This window comes from Myzus persicae, unplaced genomic scaffold, assembly GCF_001856785.1.
Source record: "Myzus persicae strain clone G006 unplaced genomic scaffold, MPER_G0061.0, whole genome shotgun sequence".
Lineage (NCBI taxonomy): Eukaryota > Metazoa > Arthropoda > Insecta > Hemiptera > Aphididae > Myzus > Myzus persicae.
In genome coordinates this window covers 434251-458252 of record NW_019104455.1, presented here as the reverse complement: position 1 = coordinate 458252, position 24002 = coordinate 434251, and the positions used below count along the sequence as shown (strand labels likewise).

The 24002-nt window shown below is 27.4% G+C and overlaps 2 protein-coding genes across 2 annotated transcripts in view; both read left to right on the top strand.

The window, feature by feature from the left end:
- The first annotated feature begins 939 nt into the window (after window positions 1-939).
- On the top strand, window positions 940-7574 carry LOC111042301. Its single transcript, XM_022326863.1, has 10 exons — window positions 940-994; window positions 3557-3651; window positions 3710-3821; window positions 3891-4018; window positions 4084-4292; window positions 4839-4995; window positions 5592-5730; window positions 5841-6087; window positions 6166-6357; window positions 7134-7574. Exons 1-10 carry the CDS (start codon window positions 940-942, stop codon window positions 7240-7242), a joined length of 1443 nt encoding a protein of 480 aa, XP_022182555.1. The 3' UTR covers window positions 7243-7574.
- Window positions 7575-10245: 2671 nt separating this feature from the next.
- LOC111042278 overlaps window positions 10246-24002 on the top strand; it is a 64815-nt gene continuing 51058 nt past the window's right edge. Inside the window, exons 1-3 of the mRNA XM_022326826.1 lie at window positions 10246-10583; window positions 15503-15612; window positions 22296-22441. Of these exons, the coding sequence (XP_022182518.1) occupies window positions 10261-10583; window positions 15503-15612; window positions 22296-22441 (579 nt within the window). The 5' untranslated portion in view covers window positions 10246-10260. The remainder of the gene's footprint in view (window positions 10584-15502; window positions 15613-22295; window positions 22442-24002) is intronic.

Here is a 24002-nt window from a genome sequence, read left to right as displayed (position 1 = left end):
AAACATAATATCTAACTATTTGTTTGTTCTAGAGAAAGTACAAATGAAATGTCACGTGTTTTTTTCATAATATAGTATAATACTAAATCAAACTTAATAACACTTTTTTTCCTAATTTTTAATAGAATTTTAAATAATTTATGTCTTATACATGTTATAAAATATAAATCATAAATTGGAATTTTTTTTTTATGTATAAATAAGTGCATTAAATAGTATTTGAGTAATATTAAATATTATTTATATTACTATATACTATATTTAATAGTTAGTTAGTAAACACTATATACTTTAAACCAAGAGTTGAAATGTATTTTTATTAAAGTAATATTGTATATCCCTATTCAAATGTTATAATATGTTTTAAATCGATTTTCATGTATTCACATTTTTTTTTTAATGCGAAGTTACATAATACTTACCTAATTATGCCTATTTCTACACTTGCGTACCTACATGTACCCATATAAAATATACGTATTGCATTTGAATAAAGAAATAAAAATAAGTCTCTTATGATACATTATTCAATGGAATAAAGAATAAACCATTACGAATTTTTGTCTGTCTGCATTGATCCGTCGTGTCCTTGACTTTGTATGCAGCAAACACAACCACACTATAATATATTATCGTATTATATTATATTATATACACCCATAAGACTAACGATTTTGTTCACGATCGTAATAAATATAATAATAATTATAGTAATAGTAAAAATGATAATGATGAATCAAAAATTTTCTTGGAACTGGTTATGGTGTGAGAAAGTGGTCAACCTTAGGTTACCACCGTACACAGTGTACCTGTACAACACAGTTCAGCGACAGTACGCAAGCAAGTTGGTCACTGGTTGAATAAACAATATTGCTTTCGAAAAAATGACGTAAATATTTTTTTTTTTGTGATCTTTTAAACCAAAACCACGACGTAGGAATGGATTTTGCACTTAAATTTATCGCAGTGATTGCGATTTACTTTTGTCCAATCGGTAAGTGTTATGTTTTATTAAATTATTTCAAAAACAGTATTATTAATTGTAATACATATTAAACTAAATACAAGTAATTTAAATTTAAAAAATTTACAAATATAATACAACTGAACACATTAGATATTTGTTTCTGATTGTCTCGCATGTATATATTTAATGTATTAAATAGAGTTCATTAAATATTTTACGTAACGGAACATAATAGGGTTATTGCATAACTTAAGTTTTGAAAAGCATGTTTTAAATTATCTAATCAACTTTAAGCTTATATAAACTGTACAGGTTAAAATAATATTGTTGTATATTTTAAATACAATTTTTATCTGCGTAGATATTTATTAGTATGTATTACACATATTAGTATATTTTGTTCTTACTGTCTGTAGTTTAACTTTTCTTGTTCAGAGACTTAATAAGTATGCCGATCATAATATTATATTCAAGCTTCGAATTTAATATTATAATAATAGTACCTATCTAAAGCATGAATTTTATAGATAGTAGAGGAAGGTAGGTAGGTAGGACCTATAATGTCATGACCATTAACATAAGTCTGCATTTTTCAGTTAAATAACAAATTAATGTGCATTTAAAGTGTGGCCCATTAAGTTATATTTATGTCGGACACACCTAACTATTTGAAATATATATATTTTAATCGATAATAGAGTGAAATTGTTATTTAAATTACAAGTTCTCTAATATTTTTGGTTCTCTGTGAAACACATTGATATTTAAAAAAAGCCAGTCCAATATTTACAACACAGAGACCGGATGTGGAGTTCACTTGATTCATATATTGGTGTCAAATACTGGAAAATTACTGTATTCATAACACGATTCTGAGCAAGGTTTGATTAAAATTAAAAGACGACGTTTATTGATATTTTTTTGCAGTTGTAAATAGTATGGAAAAATACTGTCAAAATCATAAAACTACTTAATCGATGTGTCAACTAGACTACATTTTAAATCAAGAAAAATAGCTAAATTCGATGTTTGAAGATTTTTTTATGTAAAAAAGTGTTCACAAAAACAAAAACAAAATAAAAAACATCATTATGAAACCAAAAAATATTAATATCTTTGCTCAGAGTTACGAATATTATTTGACCTAAAATTCTGTGTTTTTAAAAGTCATCATAATATTTAGAAATAAATATTTGTTCAATTTGAAACAACAAGTCACTGTATTGCCTGAGATTAGTTACTATAATTTATTTTATATTTGGAGAAATTTGTAATAAATCGTAACAAGCTCACGGTGGGTAAAAGTGAAATCAGTGAAACCGATTTCAAATAACAATTAGTGACAATTTGCAAATGCTGGAAAATATAAAACATGCTCATCAAATCAGTATTTTAGTCTTTAAGATTTTTTACATAAGTACGAGAGTGGTTTAAAAAAAACAACGACTTATTCATTTTGAAGCTGAACATTTCAGACATTATTATATTGAGATTAATATTTGGCCTTACTGTGAAAGCGTAACAATTCAATTCATCTTTTTAAATGTCGATTATGTGTGTACCACATGGTTTACTATCACTTCCCACAATACCTTCTCACACATCATTATGTAATTATTATTCTTTGGGCATAATAAAAAAAATGTATGTGGAGTTTTTTAATAAATATAATATGTGCTAAGGTCGCTAAAGAACATTGAACTTTTCTAGACATTCCCAGGACACGGTGTACCAAACTAATTTTGATTGACCCTACTATTCCAGTAAATTGTAATTTGACAATTTTTATCATATAGAAATATAGAATAGAATTCGAATCACGTATTTATATTTAACTGCAACTATAGATCAATAAATAAGAGTTTGTATAGTTTTATTGTAAGTGCTTTATTATATGTTATATTTCTGAATGATAAAACTCATTGGAGCTAAAAAATAAAAACATAAAACTAAAGCCTAGCAATAAATGAATATGAAGTTTTTTTTACGAATTAAAAATTTCTATATTAAATATCCATACATTGATTTCAGATTATTAGTCACAATTGTTTTAGGCCTCCTTAATGTATAACAATTAATGGAGTTACTAGCTCTCAAATAACCAGTATTTCTTTTGTGACTTCGTATTGAATGTTATAGAAATATAATATTCAAATTAATTTCTGGAAGAGGTTTGTAACTAATGCAAATTGTTTACCTTTATCATGTTTTTTTTTTATCATAACAGGTTTAGTTTGACTGTTTTTGATATATTTTTATATTTATAAATCTAAAATGGTTAAGTAATTGTTTTTAACTGATTTGTCTTCATATTTTTTATTCTAATACAAAAAATATTGTGAACGAGAATAACCTTGGAACTTATTACATACAAAATATTTAAAATACTTTTATTATAATACAAGTAATTATTAAATCCCATAATGTTATATAATTTGTACCTATTATTCAAAGTATATTGCGATAAGAACCTTGATATTTTTTACCCTTATACCTTATAATAATTGTGCGACGGAGTAATGGAATTTTATAATATAATAATTCAATATTACTTAATATTAACATGTTTTTAAACAAATTTAATTTTAGTGTTATGTGAAACTGACGGAGAACCTTTCACCTGCCCTGAAGTCGGTGGAAACGGAAACTATGCTGATCCAGCCACATGTCGTCGATTTTATCAGGTATTTTTAACATTCGATTGTATAAATACATTTTTAAATCCAATCATATTAATTTCAGTGTGTGGATAATTTTCCATACTTAAATCGTTGTCCTGCGGGCTTATACTTTGATGATGTTAACAAGTTATGTACGTTTAAAAATGAAGCCCGGTGTGGACCTCTTCCTGCAAGTAAGATTTTATTCATATTAGAAGGTATGCAGTACAATACTAACAATGAAATATCATGATTTTATTTAGCTGAAGCTCCAAGTACAGAGAATCCTATTGATTTAGCTCAGAAATGTGATACAAGCCAGTGTACATTACCTTATTGTTTTTGCTCTAGAGATGGGACCATCATACCAGGTGGCTTAGACCCAAAAGAGGTATTTTTTTGACTATCATAAAAATATTTGGTTGACTATATTTTCATCCTCAAAAATGATTTTAGACACCACAAATGATACTGTTGACATTTGACGGAGCATTAAATCAAGATAATTATGTAAATCACTATCAAAAAGTGTTTTCACACAATAAGAAAAATCCCAACGGATGTCTCATTAAAGGTACATTCTTTATATCCCATGAATACTGTGACTATAACATGGTACAAGAAGTCGCACATAAAGGCCATGAGATTGCTGTTGAAACTGTATCGTAAGTGTAAACAAATATGTGATATAATATAATGCACTCAACTAATTGAATGGGTTTATAAGTTTATAACATTGAAAAATAAAATTATTGATGTTTATGAAGCCTCAATACTAATTAATAATTAGTAAAGTACGGATTTTTACAACATTTTGCTCTTATGTTTTTTTAAATTAATTTTTATGCCTTTTTAGAGTTTAAATCAATGTCAATGTTCTAATTATTTTTTAAAACATATATCTACTAGTATAATTTTTTATTTAAAAATACAATTGAAACCAAGCAGTCTTGTAGACATAAATTTGATTTATTGTGTTAAATTACATTTTAACAATTTATAAATTAATGAATAATTACGTACTACAACGATGAATAATTAAATAAAACAATTATATAAACAAATCCACTTTTATAGATTATTTTAAAAATTGATTGCTTTATTTTAAATGTTTATCCTATAGTTTTTATGCTTCAAAATCCATGTTCTATTAATGAATAATATACATATTTGTTAACTAAAGTTAATTAAATTAAATTGTGTATTTGTAGATTACAAAAAGGCTTACATGATAAGGGATACGAAGAGTGGGTTGCTGAAATGATTGGAATGAGAGAGATTTTAGTGAACTTTGCAAATTTAACCAAGAGCGATATAGTCGGCATGAGAGCACCATTCCTGAAGCCTGGCAGAAACACACAATACGAAGTATTTAACGTTTTTTATATTATATTATACATGTATGTATGATATATTAAAGATAAAATATATTGTTATTTGATCTTTTAAAATATTTCATATTAAAACTTTTTATAATTTTTCATTATATAGGTTATTCGGTTTTTAATCGTTGTAATGCTTCAATTTAAGAAACTTTTGATCTAAAATCAATTTTTTATCACATTTAAAATTGCTGATAATAACCATCGTATAATATACATTTGTATTTTATTTTTATCAATAGAAATGTAATTTACTATTTCTTCTTATAATATTATTATTATAAATAATAAATGTTTTTTTTTTTAAATGTAATTTACTATGAATGATAGTAATGGTATGTAATGATTTTACAAACATTTATCTAAACCTTTGGATTAATTAATCTTTAAATCTTTATTAAATTATCGTAAAATAGTTAGATATTTAACTTTTTTTTTTACTATAAAGCGATTTATTTTTAATATAATAAATTTATAGGTAAAATAATATATATATCTGAAAAAATAACAGGACTGGGAAATGTTTAGAACATTCTGAGAACTGACATTGATTTTTGATTTAATATATTAATTTGATTCTAGGTAATCGAAGACTACGGGTTCGTATATGATAGTTCAATCGGTATACCTCCGTCTAGGGTACCAATATGGCCATACTCTTTAGATTATAAGATTCCACACGAATGCAAGTCTGGAACTTGCCCAACCAAATCATTTAAAGGTTAATTTCTAGAAAAAAAACATAATTAATTTGAGTTTGATTATTTCACTCTTTTTTAATTAATGTATAAATGTTGTTCATTGTTAATTTTTTTCAAATAATAATTGCAGGTACTTGGGAAGTTCCTTTGAACGCTCATTACGTGGCGACTTACGAAGGCGGTCACTGCCCGTATTTAGATCAATGTGTATTGCATAGTCATGATGCTACTGAAGTATTCGAATGGCTTCGTGAAGATTTCCAACGGTATTATTCACAAAATCGGGCGCCTTACATGATGCCCTTCCACACAAACTGGTTCCAAATTAAAGAGCTTGAAGATGGACTGCATAAGTTCATTGACTGGGCAAATAAACAGTAATCAATATTTATATAATTGCAGGGGTGAAGAGGTTGATAGCAACTTAACTAATTAAATCTCAATTTTAAATTTAGGCCGGACGTGTGGTTTGTCACAGTTACACAAGCATTAACATGGATGACTGACCCAAAGACCACCCAGGAATTGTCTGGATTTGAACCATGGATGTGTGATAAAATCGATCAACTACCTTCTCCGCCTTGTAATTTACCGAACAAATGTCCATTATCATTTAAGCATCCAGAAACCAATGTATCCGGAACTAGGTAATTTATTATAATATGCGTTACAGATAAAGTAGAAACTGAGCTTCTTATAAAATGTTCGGACGATGTATTTGTGTAGGGTGGGCAATGATGAACTTAACTTTGTTTTACACGATTATATACTTATATATGTGATATATGTATCTAAGCAGTTACTAAGTAGTTGAGTAACCAAAACGAAAGTATACCAGACTTACAGTTAATATCTTTAAAATTTGGAAATGTCTAGGTAGTAGGTACATATCTAGTGATGATAGAAAATAGAGATGTATGTTAATTATTATCAAGTGCATTCACGATCTTTATTACCTTGGTAATTTTTTTTAGTGATTCAAAGTTATGCGACCACTACCTCCACAACCTTGTACCAATCTATAAATTATAATAAATGTGATAAGCTATGATAAGAAATTAAATACGAACTGTAATTTTAATAATTTTTAAATGTTTGTCCAACTTTCTACATAATTTATTTATACGAAATATCTTCTTAATTAGAAGAATTAATAATTGACAATATGTTTAAATAATTTTACAAAATCCCGAGAAATTTACAGAATGATTGGATTTTCAACAATATACATTAGGTACATACATATGTTAAAATTTTATATTATAGATATAAATAATAATATATTTCATATTATGGTCGTATTTATACAAAAATATTTACATACGTTAAATATAGTTAAATAGAAGTATTATAATAAAGTTGTTTTGTACGATATTAGATCAAAAAATGAATAATAAATGTATGATATAATTATTAATTTCAGATATTTGTCAACGTGTAAGGAGTGCCCAAGGAAATATCCATGGCTGGGCGATTCAAAAGGAACTGGTGTTGCTGGAGCCGATGTGTACTCCCCAGACAACTTAAAATAGTTTTAAAATTATATTTTACTTTATAAACCAAAAATATTTATTATTTTCTTTTTTCATTTTTCAATTTATTTTATTTTTAATTTTTAAATCAGTTTAAATTGTTTGATAAAAACCTATTAAATGTTTAATAAATTATTTTAATAAATAATACAGTTTCTCAGCATTTTATAAATGCTACAATACAGGTTTTTGAAATTGTAATGACATTTCGACAAATAATTAATAAAAATCATAGAAATGTGTATGCATATATAATCATATAATCTATATTGTCCTAAAATAATATAGTTAATAGTTTCAATAAAGTTGCAGGCAAAACATTTTTCGTGCAATTTAGATTTTTTTATTTAATCCCATATTTCTACTATTGAAATATTCTATTAATGACAATTGACAACAGATTTATTATAATTGATTAAACCGAAAGAAATTATCTGCTGTACATATGTAAAATCATTTATATAAAAATTTACATAGATACAACTGAGTCAAGTTGAATTTCCTAATACCTTAAAATTAAATTTAGGTCCAGTTTTACCGTCCAAGGTTACACTTTGATTACGCTTAATCAGCTGATAACAAATTCTTGAAAAATATGTATAAAATAGATACCTACATCAATAATTAAATAGCAATATATAGGTATTTATATTAATTTTTTAACATATGAATAATTTTTATATCAATACTTTAAAATACAAATCATTTTTGTAATAAATTTCCAAATACAATCGTACTAGACTCGTATTATTACAAATGTAATATATTTACAAAAATACAATTTATATTTGTTTACCTACTAATAATGCCCCTCAGAATACATATTTGATAAAAACTATTTATATTTTCACATAATATATAACAGAAAACAATCTGATTTAAAGACTTAATAATCATAACCGTATTCAAAATTTCAAAATATAGTTCATTTTGTACAAATATTTGTTGGAGGTAATATAATCAATAATTTTGAGTTGAAATATTTTCTACTTTGACTCATAAGGGATATAATGTATTTATGTATGGAAGTCGACCCCAAAATTTAATCAATCAATGAAACTGTTATACCTTTTTATACTTTCATAGTTTCATGCGATATTTGAATTTATTCTTCAATCCAACTCCAACCAGCTTATCATTTATCTATATTCGAAAACGCATACCGGGAACCCACCCAGACACGTCAAACGGAACTGGTAATATTAAACGTAAATTGTTACATTTAAATAATTGAATTATATCAGGTGGTCTCAACTGTGTGTTTTTATGTCTCTTACTTATAGTTCATTGTAAATAAATTAAACATGACTAGAACGGATTGTAATTTTTTTTTTTAAAAACCTAACCTTTGCAAATGGAATATTAATTAAAATATTAGATAAGATCATCGGACATCAATCATCGTATTTATTTCAGGATTTAAGATACTTATACTATACCTAATACTATATGATGTCTATATCATATACTTTGGCCATAACGACATGAACTGTGGCCATCAGCATTTCTTCATGATCGTGATTTTTACAATTTATTATACTCAATAATATTATTGATATTACCATTGATTTTATAATTGTTATAATGATATTATTTATAAATTATAATATAAATCAAATATCAACTTTACGTGATGTGCTGGATGTGATCGACGCTGAATAGCTCTAAGATTTACACATAGATAGCGCATGCAGTTATGCGAAATGAATTAAAGAATAATATAATTCATATTCTGCTCAATGTTATTTTTGAGTTGTGAACCGGTGCTCCAGGGTTCAGACTCTTACTCAGCTACACATTAACCCAATCCAGAACTCACTGGATGCTAAATAATAATTATTATTTTAGCAATAGTATTAAGTAAGTAATATTAATTATAACGGGTAGTTAATGCCTATGTTTGAATTAGTATAGGTAGTAGGTACTCAGGGTTGGGCAGTATCTTAAATACTCGTATCTAAGATACGTATTTTAGATACAACTGTATCTTGTATATGGTATCGCCATAACTTTTTAGATAAAGTATCAAGTATTTTACAAAATAATTTTGTCAAAAAATACTCGATACTTTAAAAAATTAATTTTATCATAATCCTACCAGGAATAAATAAAATAAATAATTATATAAGTTATACAATAACGTCTACCTACAACTAAAAAACTATTATTGTGTACACGGTTATAATGTTCATTAAAATTTTTTTTCGGTATAGAATTTATTAATAGGTACCGATAATAATTTATTATTTATTAATATAATAGTTATTCTTATTTGTAATAATAATAATGATAACAACCTTAATAGTTTATTAAGTTGTGTGTAGAGTGTACATACAAGGTTATCAATAACGTTAGTAAAAACTAGCAATATGAAAACCATTTTTGAAAAGAAAAATGTACATTTGTAAAGTCACAAACGATGAATTTATCGATGAAGACTGATGGAATGTATTTTTCTTCCATGATACTTATCGATTGTGTACACATACCTCTATGTTCATTCGGTCATTTGGGAAATCGGTAAAAGATGTTGTTTTTTTCATCGTAATTACCTATTATGTTAAATAAGAACTTTATAATTTTATAGTTAATCTGCGAACTATATCTGTAAATTATCAGAATTTGATAGAATTTATATCTGAACGATTATATTATTCTTTTTTTTTGATAAACGCTTACACAGGTAAATAACATTTTTAGTTTGTACATATAATGTAATGTTAATTACGTTTTAAATTGAATTACAAAAATTGTTTGACTGGTTTTTGTGGTTAAAAATAGTTTTTTGTATACAAATTAAATCCTCCAGTAGTCCTTTATTATTCATCAAATAAACAGTACTTACTCCTGTATATTTAAGGAGCTTCGATCACCCATTGAAAAAATCACTAGTATAAATTGCAATTATATAGGTAGATATATGTAATTAATATTATTATTATATTTTATTAAACCCATTTGTTCAAAATACATTTAGGTATATAGTTATTTCAAAATTTAATGCTAAGGATATACACAATGTATTTCATCAATAATGAAGATATTCCTGAAAAAAAATCAAAATTTCTACCAAAACCGGAAATCGTATCAAAATCAGAAATCTTGCCAAAGATGGATGTTGAGCCAAAATCGAAAATCATATTACCACCAGAATTACCTACGTCTATTAATGAAAATACAACTCAACAATTGATTTCTAATGAGAATAATGCTGGGAAACGAGTGTATGGGCGAGCTAGGGCGAATTTGAGCTTCAGTTCATTTTATATATTCTGTGAAGATTTTCGCAAACAGCTTAACTATTTATACCCCCATAAAAGTGAAACTTATCATAAGACTATGTAAGTATTTACAACAATAATAGCTTTTCACATTAAACATATTTCATAAATTATATTATTCTATCGATCAAGTTAGTATTAAAGTAGAAGTCATATTATGAAAATTATTTTCAGTTACCTACTCATATTGGCTAATTATTTATACTGAATCTGATAGTAGGTACTATAGGTGGTAGGTAATAGGTATTATTATTTAGAAGCAATGTTATACATTTCACACTTCTTGATAACAATTTTAATAAAAATGCGTGATAAGGTTAAAACTTACTTATATTATCTATGTATATTATTATTGATTATTAGATAATAAGTGCCGGTAAGAAATTAGATAAATTCTAGTACCTACTCAAAATTAACATAAAAACTAAAAAGTATAAGCAAACAATTTTTTTAAAACTTTTTTAACAATGATAAAAGTAGGTTTATATCACAATATCATATACTATAAGAATTATAGTACTATAGTCTATAATATTATTATATGTTTATAAATTATAATGTATAGGTTTATAATATGCAATGTTCAACAGGATGACATAACTAATGAAATAACTTTTGTTCTTATCAATATTAAAATTTTTTTTTCATGGATAATTATTTATAGACGCTAGTATTATTTATAGCTACAACTACGGAATATAACTATTTATTTTTATTTTCTAATACTAAAAATTAAAAACTATAAATTGTTCATTGTTTTTGAAAAATTCAAAATAGCTAATTTAGAAATGTAATTTTAAAAAAATGTTAGTAAAAATGTTTATGTTAATAGCAAAAATTTAAGTCTAGCAATTAAATTTTTTATATTTTTTAAAATATCAGTATTTTTTTGAAATAAATAAATTTTAATGTAATAACTTTTGTCACAGAATTATTGTTAAGAATTTTCAAAAATAATAGTAAATCTTAAGCTATTTAGTTAATTTTCATAACTTTTTTCATACATTTAATTTGAATCGATTTTCATTTTTTGTTGGTCAGCTTTTCCTGTTACACACTGCAGTATACCTACAAACAGCTATTAAAAACTTAAAGTATTCTGAAAAAGACTTCTTCATATTTACTTAAGCACTCATTACCGATTTTCTCTTAGTCACACGTCATAAAAATTGATTTTATACAAGTTGTTACTTAAAAGGAAACTTTGATACAAGTTTTATAAAAACAATAACCAAATTCTAAATAAACTGTAACAAGTGTAACATATTGAAAGTAAATGTAAAGCTTGGGCGATTTGCGTAGCTGTACAACAAGTGTCTGGTATAAAACGATAATAAATAAATGTAATAGCCAATTAATAATGTACCACTATAATAAACGCGTTGATATTGAAGATTTTTAGGGTAGAGGGTAGAGGTCGAAAACTATGTAGAAACAATTCTACCTTTAAGTAATAAAGCTGAAGGATTATTATTATATAAATACCAAAATTCATTTTCATGAACTACTAAGTGGGTAGATTTGAAAAATTAAATGGAAAACTGTTTTTACCTCCTTAGAAGTGACTAAATAAGTGTGTATGTGCGTGCGTGAGTGTGTGTGTGTGTGTGTGTGTGTGTGTGTGTGTGTGCGTGCGTGCGCGCGTGTGTGTGTGTGTGTGTGTGTGTGTGTGTGTGTCGTGTGTGTATGTATACATTAAGCATTCAACATTATTCTGGTTATTCTGAAGAATTTATAAAGATAATATCCATAATCTCTTATTGCTAACAAGATAGACAAAACTAGTAGCCACAATAAATTAAAATAAACAAAAAAAAAGGAATAATTAAAAAAATCTGTTTGAACAACATTGTTTGCATACAAAACATTATAAATTTAATATTTTTAAATAATATACTTATCTATCTAGTCATACATTTTCTGACTGACCTAACTTAATACCATATTATAGGACAAACTTCAAACTGTTAAATAGTATAAAAAATAGGTGCTTAAAATTAAAAATAATTGTCCTCTGATCAAGGCCGTATCTGGGGGGAGGGTCCAAACCCCCCATTTTTTTCCCTTGTGGTATCAACGACGGTGCCGCCGGAACTTCTTGCAAATTTTGAGAGAGCTCGACAGAATTTTGGAGGGGGCTACAGCCTATGGCTAATCTCTAGAGTGAAGCGATGAAGGTATTGATTTTACAATGATGTGTTTTTTTTTTGTGTCTGTCTTTACCTTTTGGGGCAGTAAAAAGTGATTCGATTTTCTTCAACAGCATTTTTTTCTAGTAGGAAAGTGCATCTAGTTGGTACTTTGAGGAGTCAAAAGTAAAAAATTTCCATTAGTTTTCAAAAGTGGTAGGAAAAACGGGAATTTAACGGAAACCCGATTTTCGATAAAATTGATTTTGGTTTATGATGTAACTCTAAAAAAAAATAACTGTATAATGTATATACATTCAATTTTCTCTGATTATTTATATTAGCAAATTATATGCACAATACTATTTTTGAAGTATGGACAATATATCAGAACTTCGTGATCGATATCTAAAATTTGAAATTGTTACACAAGATTCCTACTTAAGTTTTCCTACATTTAACAAAAAAAAAAGTTTGACGGAATGTTAAATTCATTTATTACTAGTTTTGAAATTAGACATTGGGTATACACTATTCACCCGTAAATTAACAAATTCTCATAATACAACATTTTTCTTATTTTAATGAAATGTTATTTGTTGGGTCAAACCGCTTTAAAATTGAATACAACTTCATTTTAAGTTGTTTATAATAGTAGTTGATAAATATTAAAGATATGTGCGATTTTGTAGTTAAAAATTATAAAATGTTCAAGTTCATACCTAGGTAAGAATTTCAAATGTAAAACAAGGATTCACATTTTATATCGAATACAGTGTACACACAATGACATTTTTGAATTCAATTTTTTGGCAAAAATTACTTTAACCTGCATTTGTACTAATCCCTAATAGAATAATAAATTATTTTAATCATAATAATACCATATAATTTACTCAGTAAAATTATAGGCTGACAGACCGTCTTCGTTTATTATAGGTAATGATTATTAGATTCAAATTTATTATATCCATTATAGTGATTCTCTAGACACCTAATGATGAGCAGCAGAGTGTTACCCACTTATCCATATTTAGGATAATGGAGGTATTAAACATCTGAATTTTGGAACCTTTAAATATACTTAGAGGTCATATTTTTAAATCCTAGAAATTTTTTTTACCACTTTAAGGAGTTTTTTTTTGTATTCTGTGGAGATACAAACTACTGTTTTTCAAATGAGAACCCTCTTTTTACTGTAAATTATTTAATGAATATTTTTTTGAAAATTTTTATCCACCCAATTCAAAATTCAAGCGAGTAGTTTATCAGTTGTTAAAATGTTTGTTCCAAAGATAAAAGTCCTTAAAAGTGGTTTTACAAAAGTATAAAACAGATGTAATACTGGATCTAGTACCTATTTATTATACTTGGACCATTTTTACAAATTATTTATGTTGATACATTAATATTGATCGCCAACTTTTTTTAAATCACCATAGCCCCGATATCAATCAAACCCATTATCGTGGATCTATTATCCTTAGGACACAAAGTTAAATTATTCAAAAACTACTAGTTTGAATTTTGATTCTAATGCGTCAACATGTTTGAAAAAATTATCTGGTCAATAAATTACATTCGAAAAGGGGATCACATTTCATTTTAAACACAGACGTTTCATTCACCACTTGATACTCCTTACGTACTACAAAAAAATCCGAGGATTTAAAAAAATGGTCTTTGAGCATAGGCGTAGATCTTGTGAAATATTGAGGGGGGCTCACATATTTGATGACAAACAGACCTGTGGGGGCGCCCCCACACCCCCAACAAACTAATTTTTATATTAAATCAATCACAAAAAATTGTTCTCGTTGACTAGTTATCATAACAACTTAAATGATTATAAACATAAAAAAAAGAATAATTAATAAAAGATTTAAATTTATTATTTAAATTGTTCAAACCTATTTGAACTAAATATTTTATTAAAAATCTAAATCACAATCTTAAAAGTAACGTATTCCCAAGAACATCAAACAATAAGTAAAATATAATTTAGTATAAAATGGTCAATACGGTTACGGTAACGGTACGAATACGAATGTACGATACCCATTACAATGTACGAATACGATTCATTCAATCACGATAAACTTTACGATAGGTTTAATACAGCTATAGCGATAGTCCTATAATAGCTATCGCTTCTCGAGAATTAACAAAAATTTGAAAAGAAATAAACAATAATGTTTTTTCCATCTATAAATAGAACGGTAAAATATGTTATTCAATATTGATGGCCAATTGGTACAAAATATGTACAATATTAGGCACATAAACACAATATAATATTATTGTGAATTGTAACTTAATTGTTCGGTATGTTATCGTAAATAATAAATTTATTTACTTATTTTGGACATGAAATTATAAAAAAAATCGTTGGTTGTTAGATTATAGTTAACTTTATAAATAAAAAAATAATTCTGTACATATTGATTCAGAGCTTAACACCTAAAATATGTATGTTTTGTAGATTATACCTGCCTATTTTAATACAAACTCCCGATGAATGTTGATTGCTCATTAGCCATCACTAGCTCTATGAAATGAAACAGTGAAATAAATTATAAGTTCATATTTATGTAAGAACAACTTAGTAAATACTTTCTTGCCTGAGATTATTTGCTGAATTCAAAATTAAGACTGATGATTAATATTAAATTTGAATACCTACATTTCACTCCTGAAAAACAAATTATATTTAAAAATTAAAATATTGGAAAGCAATTTATTTTTAATGGGTTTTATTTAGTATTTTTAAACAAATTACAATCCAAAAAATAATAAATAATAATAATTATTATTATTAATAGTTTTTTTATACTATTTTTAACTCGCTAGACTCAACTATATGTGGAAACATTTAAATATCAGAGACAAACATAAATATTATGAAACTGCAACTAAAGCTCGCACGATGTACAATCTACCAGAACTTCCTTATCTTACAGGTAATATTTTCAATTTTTATAATTTTTCTACCAATATATCTATTATAAAAGATAATATTATAGTTAATATAATTTCTTTAAAGTTTAAACATAAAAAAATATTTTATTGCATATTAAAATAGTATAATTGCATATTTGCATTCTTATAATATAAAATTTAAATTATAAGAATGCGATGTTAAATCAGAATTAAAAACTCAAAATTTAAAAAATAAAAATAAATGTAACCACAATTTTATCAAATGAGTATAATAATTATATTTTATAAGAGTACCCCAATAAACTTATAATTATTAATTACTTCTGTACTCTCTTTCTTATTAAACAATATAATGCACAAGTCTAATTCTTGGGAACAGGTCCAGATTTTCAAAAATATAATTACATACAACTATAAATTATTGATACATAAGGTAATATTATAGAAATTAGAAATTTAAGCTAATTTAATCATAATACGTCCTTAAACCGAATTCTTTGAAGAGTGGGCAAACTCAATATTATATGAATAAATGATAGGTACTTATATTTTACTTATATTGTGGGTGAAAAATAAAATACCTTGAGAGTGGGGAAGAGTAACCCTTTCGTCTATCTTCTGATGACACTTATTCGGGGATCTGTAAAAATAAATATAATAACTAGATGTATTTTAATGGCCATCGAAGGATTTAATTAGAAGAGTAGTTTGAGAATTTATTGGCTACGTCACTTGATGAGTTTGACACATTATTATGCTTATACATATTATAATAAAATAAGGACTTAATTTAAATTTATACAATTTATTATGATAATGATAGCGCATATGAACTTAAGAATGGCCCACAAAGATGAGCAATTTGTCCAACGTCAACCCTGCAATTCTCATACCACAGGGTTCACAGAAACCACCTCCCAACTCACTCCATCATAATTGCTCTAGTTACAACTTCTCTACCATGTCTTCATCTAATTCCAATACATATATATATAGCCAGTTTTACCCAGTAGAATACAAAATAAAATGTAAATACAATTTCTAAATATCTTATAAGGAAATACATTATAAAATAGTTTTCATTTTTAAGATCTATAATTAATTATTAAAGTATTAAAGCAATTTTTAACTAAATAAAATAACTATTATTGTATAGCAATATTTTTTTATTATGTGTGTTTGTCATAATAAAAGCTTGAAAACTGACGAGACAACTTGACCGGGATACGTTTTTCGTGAGTTTACATGTTCATTGATTTTTTTCACTACATCACATTGTACACGTGTAAGGTCAAACTAGGTGTTTGCTTTATAAAGATTTATGTTATACGCACTTAAGTATTAAAATGTGCATTGCTTATTAATTAGAAAATTAATTTTTAAATAAAAATATTGTTATAATCATTATATAGAAACCTAGAATATAAGATGTCAGACATCATGTCTACAAAATATAATATTGAAGTTAAGTATATTTGCATGTTATAGTGAGGCAAGTGCGCACAACCACATTTTTTTTGAAAGTTTAAGTCTTGGAAAGTCGAATTAAGAAACTTTTATTACAATAATATATATGTGTTTTGTCAACTTCGGTTTAAATATCGCATTTCATATTAAACCGTGGAAAAATAAAAGTGAAAATTTCAAAATATATTACAATTTTTTAACCACAACAGAGTACGAGCCACGAATGATTGGACTCTTTCTTCTACTAGGTAGTATACTAGTATCCAAATTATGATCAAACATACAACAGTTAAAAGCACATCATTATAAAATATCCCGAAATATACTTTAAAGTTTAAACACCAGCATTTTTACAGAATTTTGCAATAAGCATTAAGATTGACGAAATAAAACCTCAAAATTCTTATATCATCCAAATATCATAAATATATTATAAGTATATATAGGTACATCGATAACTATATATACAATATAGATAGTTTAACAACACACGATAGTAATTAATAAATTGTTTTCATTCAGATAATTTATGAATAGTTTTTATCAATGTTTCAACCAGTACGGTGGTGAACGACGTTTACCTTTAGAAATTGCTTAGCCCTAGAAATTACTCATATTTAAAAAAAAATTCATATTTGTGTGGATGAATGTATAATTAATTACTATACTATTTTTTTTATACTAAATTATTGATAATGTCCTATAATAAAAATTATAAATTAGCATACAACTTTAAATTATATATTATATATAGTAAGGGGTGGTGGGTGGGTCATTGTTTAAATACTTTGTTTAGATTTTGAAATATGCTCTCCACGCTACTGGTTTCAACATGTAATTAGGTACCTACATTCAACAAGTATTTTCTAGTTATTTCAGTATCACTACATTAGAGTAGAATTTATATTGAAAAAAACAAATTTAGGTGAAACTTCATAATATTTATTTTATGAGGCATTATTTAATAATTATCTATTATATATTTATCGTTTTATTATACCGAACGTAGTCATATCTCTAAAAATTTGAACTTTATTACTTTTTACGAAGGATTGTGAACTCTAAATACATCACTGCTCAGTGTATTTTAGTTCATTTCTGCAATCTTGCTATATATATATTACAAATTGTAATACTTAATATTCTACTATCCATTACAAAGCCAAACTTAACGCTTCAAATCATTTGCGGACACAGCTTGATTTAAAGCCCTGGGCCACCAAAAAAATAATTCATACAAATACAGGTTCTATAATATAGCTTCCTCTTATATCTACCAGTACCACTGACCATGTATGCAGATTGCAGTGAATAAACCCACCCGTTCATGCATAACTGTACCATAAAATAATATATAACTTGAAGGGCTAATGTGTATACAATAATACGATATATATATATATTATATATTACATAAGGAAAGAGTTTATCGCGTTTACGTTTACCCCGTCACCACTTACCTACACCGAGTACACCGGTCTTCCCGACCATGGCATAACCTATTACGACGAGCGTGGTTTTTTTTCTCCCTCTGCCCCGGGGGCATACCAGCAACGAAACCTTCGGAATACTACATAGGCGACCAACGCCTACCGCGGCCTACCTCGGCCAAAAATCCATACAGTATATTATTATACAGCATGCGCCCATATTGTATAGACACACGCACACAGAAGCACCCTTAGGTGCTTAGCATCAATTCTACCACCATAAAATCCTTTAATAGTACTCTTACTATGACATTATCTTGAACAATTTGTTTTTATATATTTTCAGTCCAAAATTATTTAAAAATATATATGAATTATATGACCATTATTTATGTATATATTATATTATAATATACATGATAAATATTAGGAATGTGAACAAAGTACCTATTATACTTTTAGGCAGTTCTAATATTTCAAATTGTTTTTTTTCATCCATGTGTAGGTCGGACGTTGGTTAATCCATATGTCTTTTGAAACTAAAAAATAAAAATGTTTATGAATACAGATAAGTATAATAATAACTGCACCATTGAAATAATATAATAATTTATTATTATTTTAATACGCATTTAGAGACTAAACTCTAAATAGACGATTTGTGCCTATGGACACACACACACACACACACACACACACACACACACACACACCTGTACACGCATACTGGGTGAGTGGTGGTCGTGGTGGTGGTGGTGGTGCGACTTGACGACGGCGCCTCGGCGCCGTGCGGTCGAAAACCGATGAATTGGCCGCGGCGGCGGTATTGATTCCACTGGCGACGAACGCGAACACCGCCACTGCCGCCTGAACCGCGCGCGCCCGTGTCGGCCGCCGGCGTCGGCGTCTGTGGCGACGGCTACCCACGCGTCAACCAGCCGCGCGCTTACAACGACCCCTTCCTCCACTACCAATATGCGGCTTCCCCACAGTACAACACTTCCACCCGCACCAGCCTATCCGCTATCCATTATTATTATTATGTTCACACGCCGCCACCGGTGTAACGTTGGTGCGGCGCAAACGCACACCGAGAAAAGACTCCTGGCGACACCACCGCATGTGGGTGTGGGGTGTATAGAGTGACGGCCTAACCGTAAACGTTTCTCGCTCCTTTTCCGTTTGTTCTCCTCCACGTCCAGCCCTGCCGGTGTGGTGCTACACCGCTCCACCGAATCTGACTCGCGCAGTCGCGCTCGATGGGTATGTCAATTGGTGGTGCGCGCACGCGTCTTTATTACCTGCGCGCGCACCGAACTATATATACGTGTCAACCGGCAACCAGCACGTGCGCGCGAAAGCTCAATACGCACCGCTAACGCTCCAAAACGACACGCATACGTACAATTATGCTTACACGTACGCGTACTGTAACATACCTCACACCCACGCCTACCCAAAGCTATCATACTCCATTGCATATACAATAATATATGCATCTATGTATGTTGTTGTTTAAAGTGATACGAATTGTTTCTACCGAATTCGACGATCGCACTGCTGCTCGGACGCGTTATTATTCGTCATTATAATATTATATCATAGTAAACTATACCAATGAAGAATTATTGTTATAATTATTTTTGATATGACCGCGATTCTCGGTGAAAGTACATCAATAACATCGGAACATATTTTGCTTGGTTCTTCAAACGGCGAATTGGTAATATTACGATTTACTATTTAAATGTACGTTAAAATAAATGTACATTGACGATACCATACTCCAAAATTTCAAAAATCATTACTGTTGAAACTCGATTGTATTAACTAGAAGTAAAATAAACACTTATTAAATCATAATAAATGTGATAATATTCTGACACAACCTTAAAATAATAACCTATATTACGTATATTATAAATTATTAAACCATCAATGAAACAAAAAATCATTGATAAATATCCATATCCTTCTTAAATTAAGAGTTTATTCGTTTGATGTCCAGGTGTCAGCAATATCACATAGCATTATATTCAATGTTACTAGGTTTTTTAGTTTAATATATTATGTACATTTTACAGTAATTCAAATTTTAAGTACCTTAATATAGATGGTTATATTTTTATTTTATTCTTAAATGAAATTTAAAATCTGTACCTAGTGGCACGATGAGTAAATGAGATACTGCAATACAGATAAGATCATAAAACAATAATCAATCATTCAAAAGAAATAAAAAAGTTTACAATTACTCGAACGTAACACATGATTCCTAGTTTGTGGAAAGCAGCCACCCACATTAGAAACACTTTTATCTGGAGGAAAATTTTTTTTAAGTATCTAAATAAAAAAAAATCTAATATTTAAGAAAATTTCAAATTGAAATTTTATATAATTCTAAAGATTTTGAATTATTTCAAAATGTATATTATACCATTTGATAGTATATGTCATGTAGTTTCTTGTATTTTACAAAATATTTCGAAATTAATCTTTGTAGTTCCTCTTTCAAGTTAAGAGGACGTTACACCCACTGTGTTGTCTCCGTCTTACAAATAGACAACTTGACAAATTTACGTTATTTCAATTTCGTGTTGATATAACTTTAATATTAAAGTGAATTAACTTATCATCAAACCTAAATGTAAGAACTTTTTCTGTGTTCTCATTCTTTAGTTGATTTTTACAATATTTTAATATATAATACACACACATAATTTGCTAAAAAATTAAAATATCGCAAAACTACCAACTAGATAATACAGATAAGCGTCTTGCCTGTAACTTTGATACTAAGTTAATTCTATCACATTTAAACTAACAACATTACATTTTAACATGCTGCACGTACATTTTGCTATGGAACATAGTGGGCAGTAAATAAATTAATGCATTATTGGTAGATAAAAGCAACACATGCAAGTACCTACGACGTGCGACGTCTTAAACTTTTACAAAAATATGATTGGTATGAAAAATAATTGTTTAACGATGTTGTGAAATACTACTGCGTGTTTACTGTAAACGGCATAGTCTCTGATTATTTACATAAATTAAATGAATTAAATATAAATATTAGGTTTAATTAATCTCATAGAATAATCGATATTCAAGATGACGTGCAGCGCGTAGTATAATATTTATATTTATTTTGTGCTTATGTTTATTACATGGTTTTGTGTTTATAGTAATATAGTATTTACTATTTTATATAAATTCGCCGATATATTTAAAAGTGCATTCATGAATGCCGAAATATTCATTATTGAATCATTTAAGTAATTAAGTAAAGATTCAAAATACAAACTTACCTTGTTCTACAGATTACTAACAATTTCGTAGTAAAATAGAGAAAATATGTGTAGTTGTGTATTAATGGAATCGGTTTAATAGAAATTGAATTAATATTATTTTATTGTTAAATGAAAATGATCAAAAGTAGAAAGAAAATGATACAATATTACAAAAAAGTATTTAAAAATGTTTTTCTATAGTTTTGTTTAATTCAAATGTATTTATTACACTTTATATAATAATGACAAATGTACTACAATGATTGTCAGATTACAATAGTATCTACTACGTAGAACGTACTACGTGGGTACAACATATTATGTGAATTATACGATTAAGTGTTGAAACGTATATAGGTAATATCATAATATATTAATATGCAAAAACATAAACATTATTATAGATTCAAAATAATATCAATAATTTAGTGTATAGAATTACTTAATAATTATTATTGTCAAGATGTTATTTTTTTCAACAAACAATTAATAAAACTGTGTTATTTTTAGAAAATAGTCAAGAAAAGTTAACATACAAATTTACCAATAGTAACACTAACACAGATGCTATTAACTCCAGTGGTTCAAAAATAGTTGGGAAACTAGTAAAAGTCAAGTTTTCAAAATCATGCACCGCACCAATCATAACGCCTCTGGTAAGTGGTAATTTTTTGCTTAAACTTTAGAACTAATGAAATACAATTTTCTATAGTAATAATTATACTAGTAAATACTAAAAAAAATAAAAGAATATCAAGTACTATTTTATTAAAGGTTTCAATTTAATGATATAATATAATATAATATTACGTCATGAACCATGAGATGATAAACAACTATTAACATAGTGATATTACTGTAAACAATATTCCTATGTTACCTTATGGTTTAAACTTTAAAGTTTAAACTGTATATTATTTATATTAATTATAATAGTATACACATATTTAAGAATATTTTCTTAATGTAAACTTAGGAAGTTTAATTTTATTTATATATGTATTGACGCCTACATAATTGCAGTTCTAAAATCAATTGTGATAAAAAGATAGACTAAGGCACAAAGTAGTAGTTAGTGATTTAATAAAGACCTAATATTATAACGGCAACCATAACTTACCTAGATTAAACTAGATTGTTCATACAATGGAACATTCATCTAAATGTATTATATACAATTTCTTTAAGCCGAGAGACGCTACACCCGCATGTGTTAGACTGACACCCGCATGTATTCCACATACGTTAAATAGCAAATATACGTATGTACCGGATTCTTACTACATTTTATTCATAGTTAATATTAGAGAAAATGTCTATATTATCGAATGTTTAGGGGAGAATATGAACTGGTCTTCAGCAGTTTATTTTCTAATTTTTGTTGTATAATATGTTAAAAGTACTTGAGTAATTCATTATTATTTCATAATTATTTAAGTACAGTAAATCATAATAAATACAACAAAACAAATCTAAAAAAATTATTCATTTATTTTAAATTTGAAAATAATAACATTTTTACCAAAAAAATTATTAGTCGTTTTTAAATGGATCGGGAAACCCCAAAAATAAAATTAAGAACTAACGAGGATTTTTAGGCGAAACCAAGAACTTAGATTTTTAGAGTATGTAACTCAAAAACTATTAACCTTAGCTAAATAATAGGTAACTCAATACTCATAGGTTTCTTATAAGTAGTTTAAACTTCAACCAACAAATTTAAAAAATATATAAACATAGTTTTTTTATACATTTTTTAAGTTAAAATTTGGACGAAATTAGACATTTAAACGTAGAGTAACGATTTTAGTTTTTTTGTCGTCATTAATATTAAAATTACATAATTACTTTAATACCAATTATACCATAAAATGTACTTAGTAATATTAGGCTGAAAGATTGTTTGTGCTCAGAGTCGTGTTTTTTATTTAATTATTATTTATTTTATGTAAATAAATTTAAATTTATCACAATATCCATTACAGTCTACTCGACACCTACTGTACAGCAGAACGATAGCCGCTTACCCTGCACCTCAATTTATTTGACTTTTTGGAGCAAATTACATACACCACTTAATTAAACTGAATTAAATCTCTTTTCTAATTCCTATCGTATAATATTATTATGTTCGTGTAGACGTGTATAGGTGACGTAGTCAGTGGCGCAACTAGGGGGGGAGGGTTAAGGGGTTGTGACCCCCCCCCCCCCCCCCCC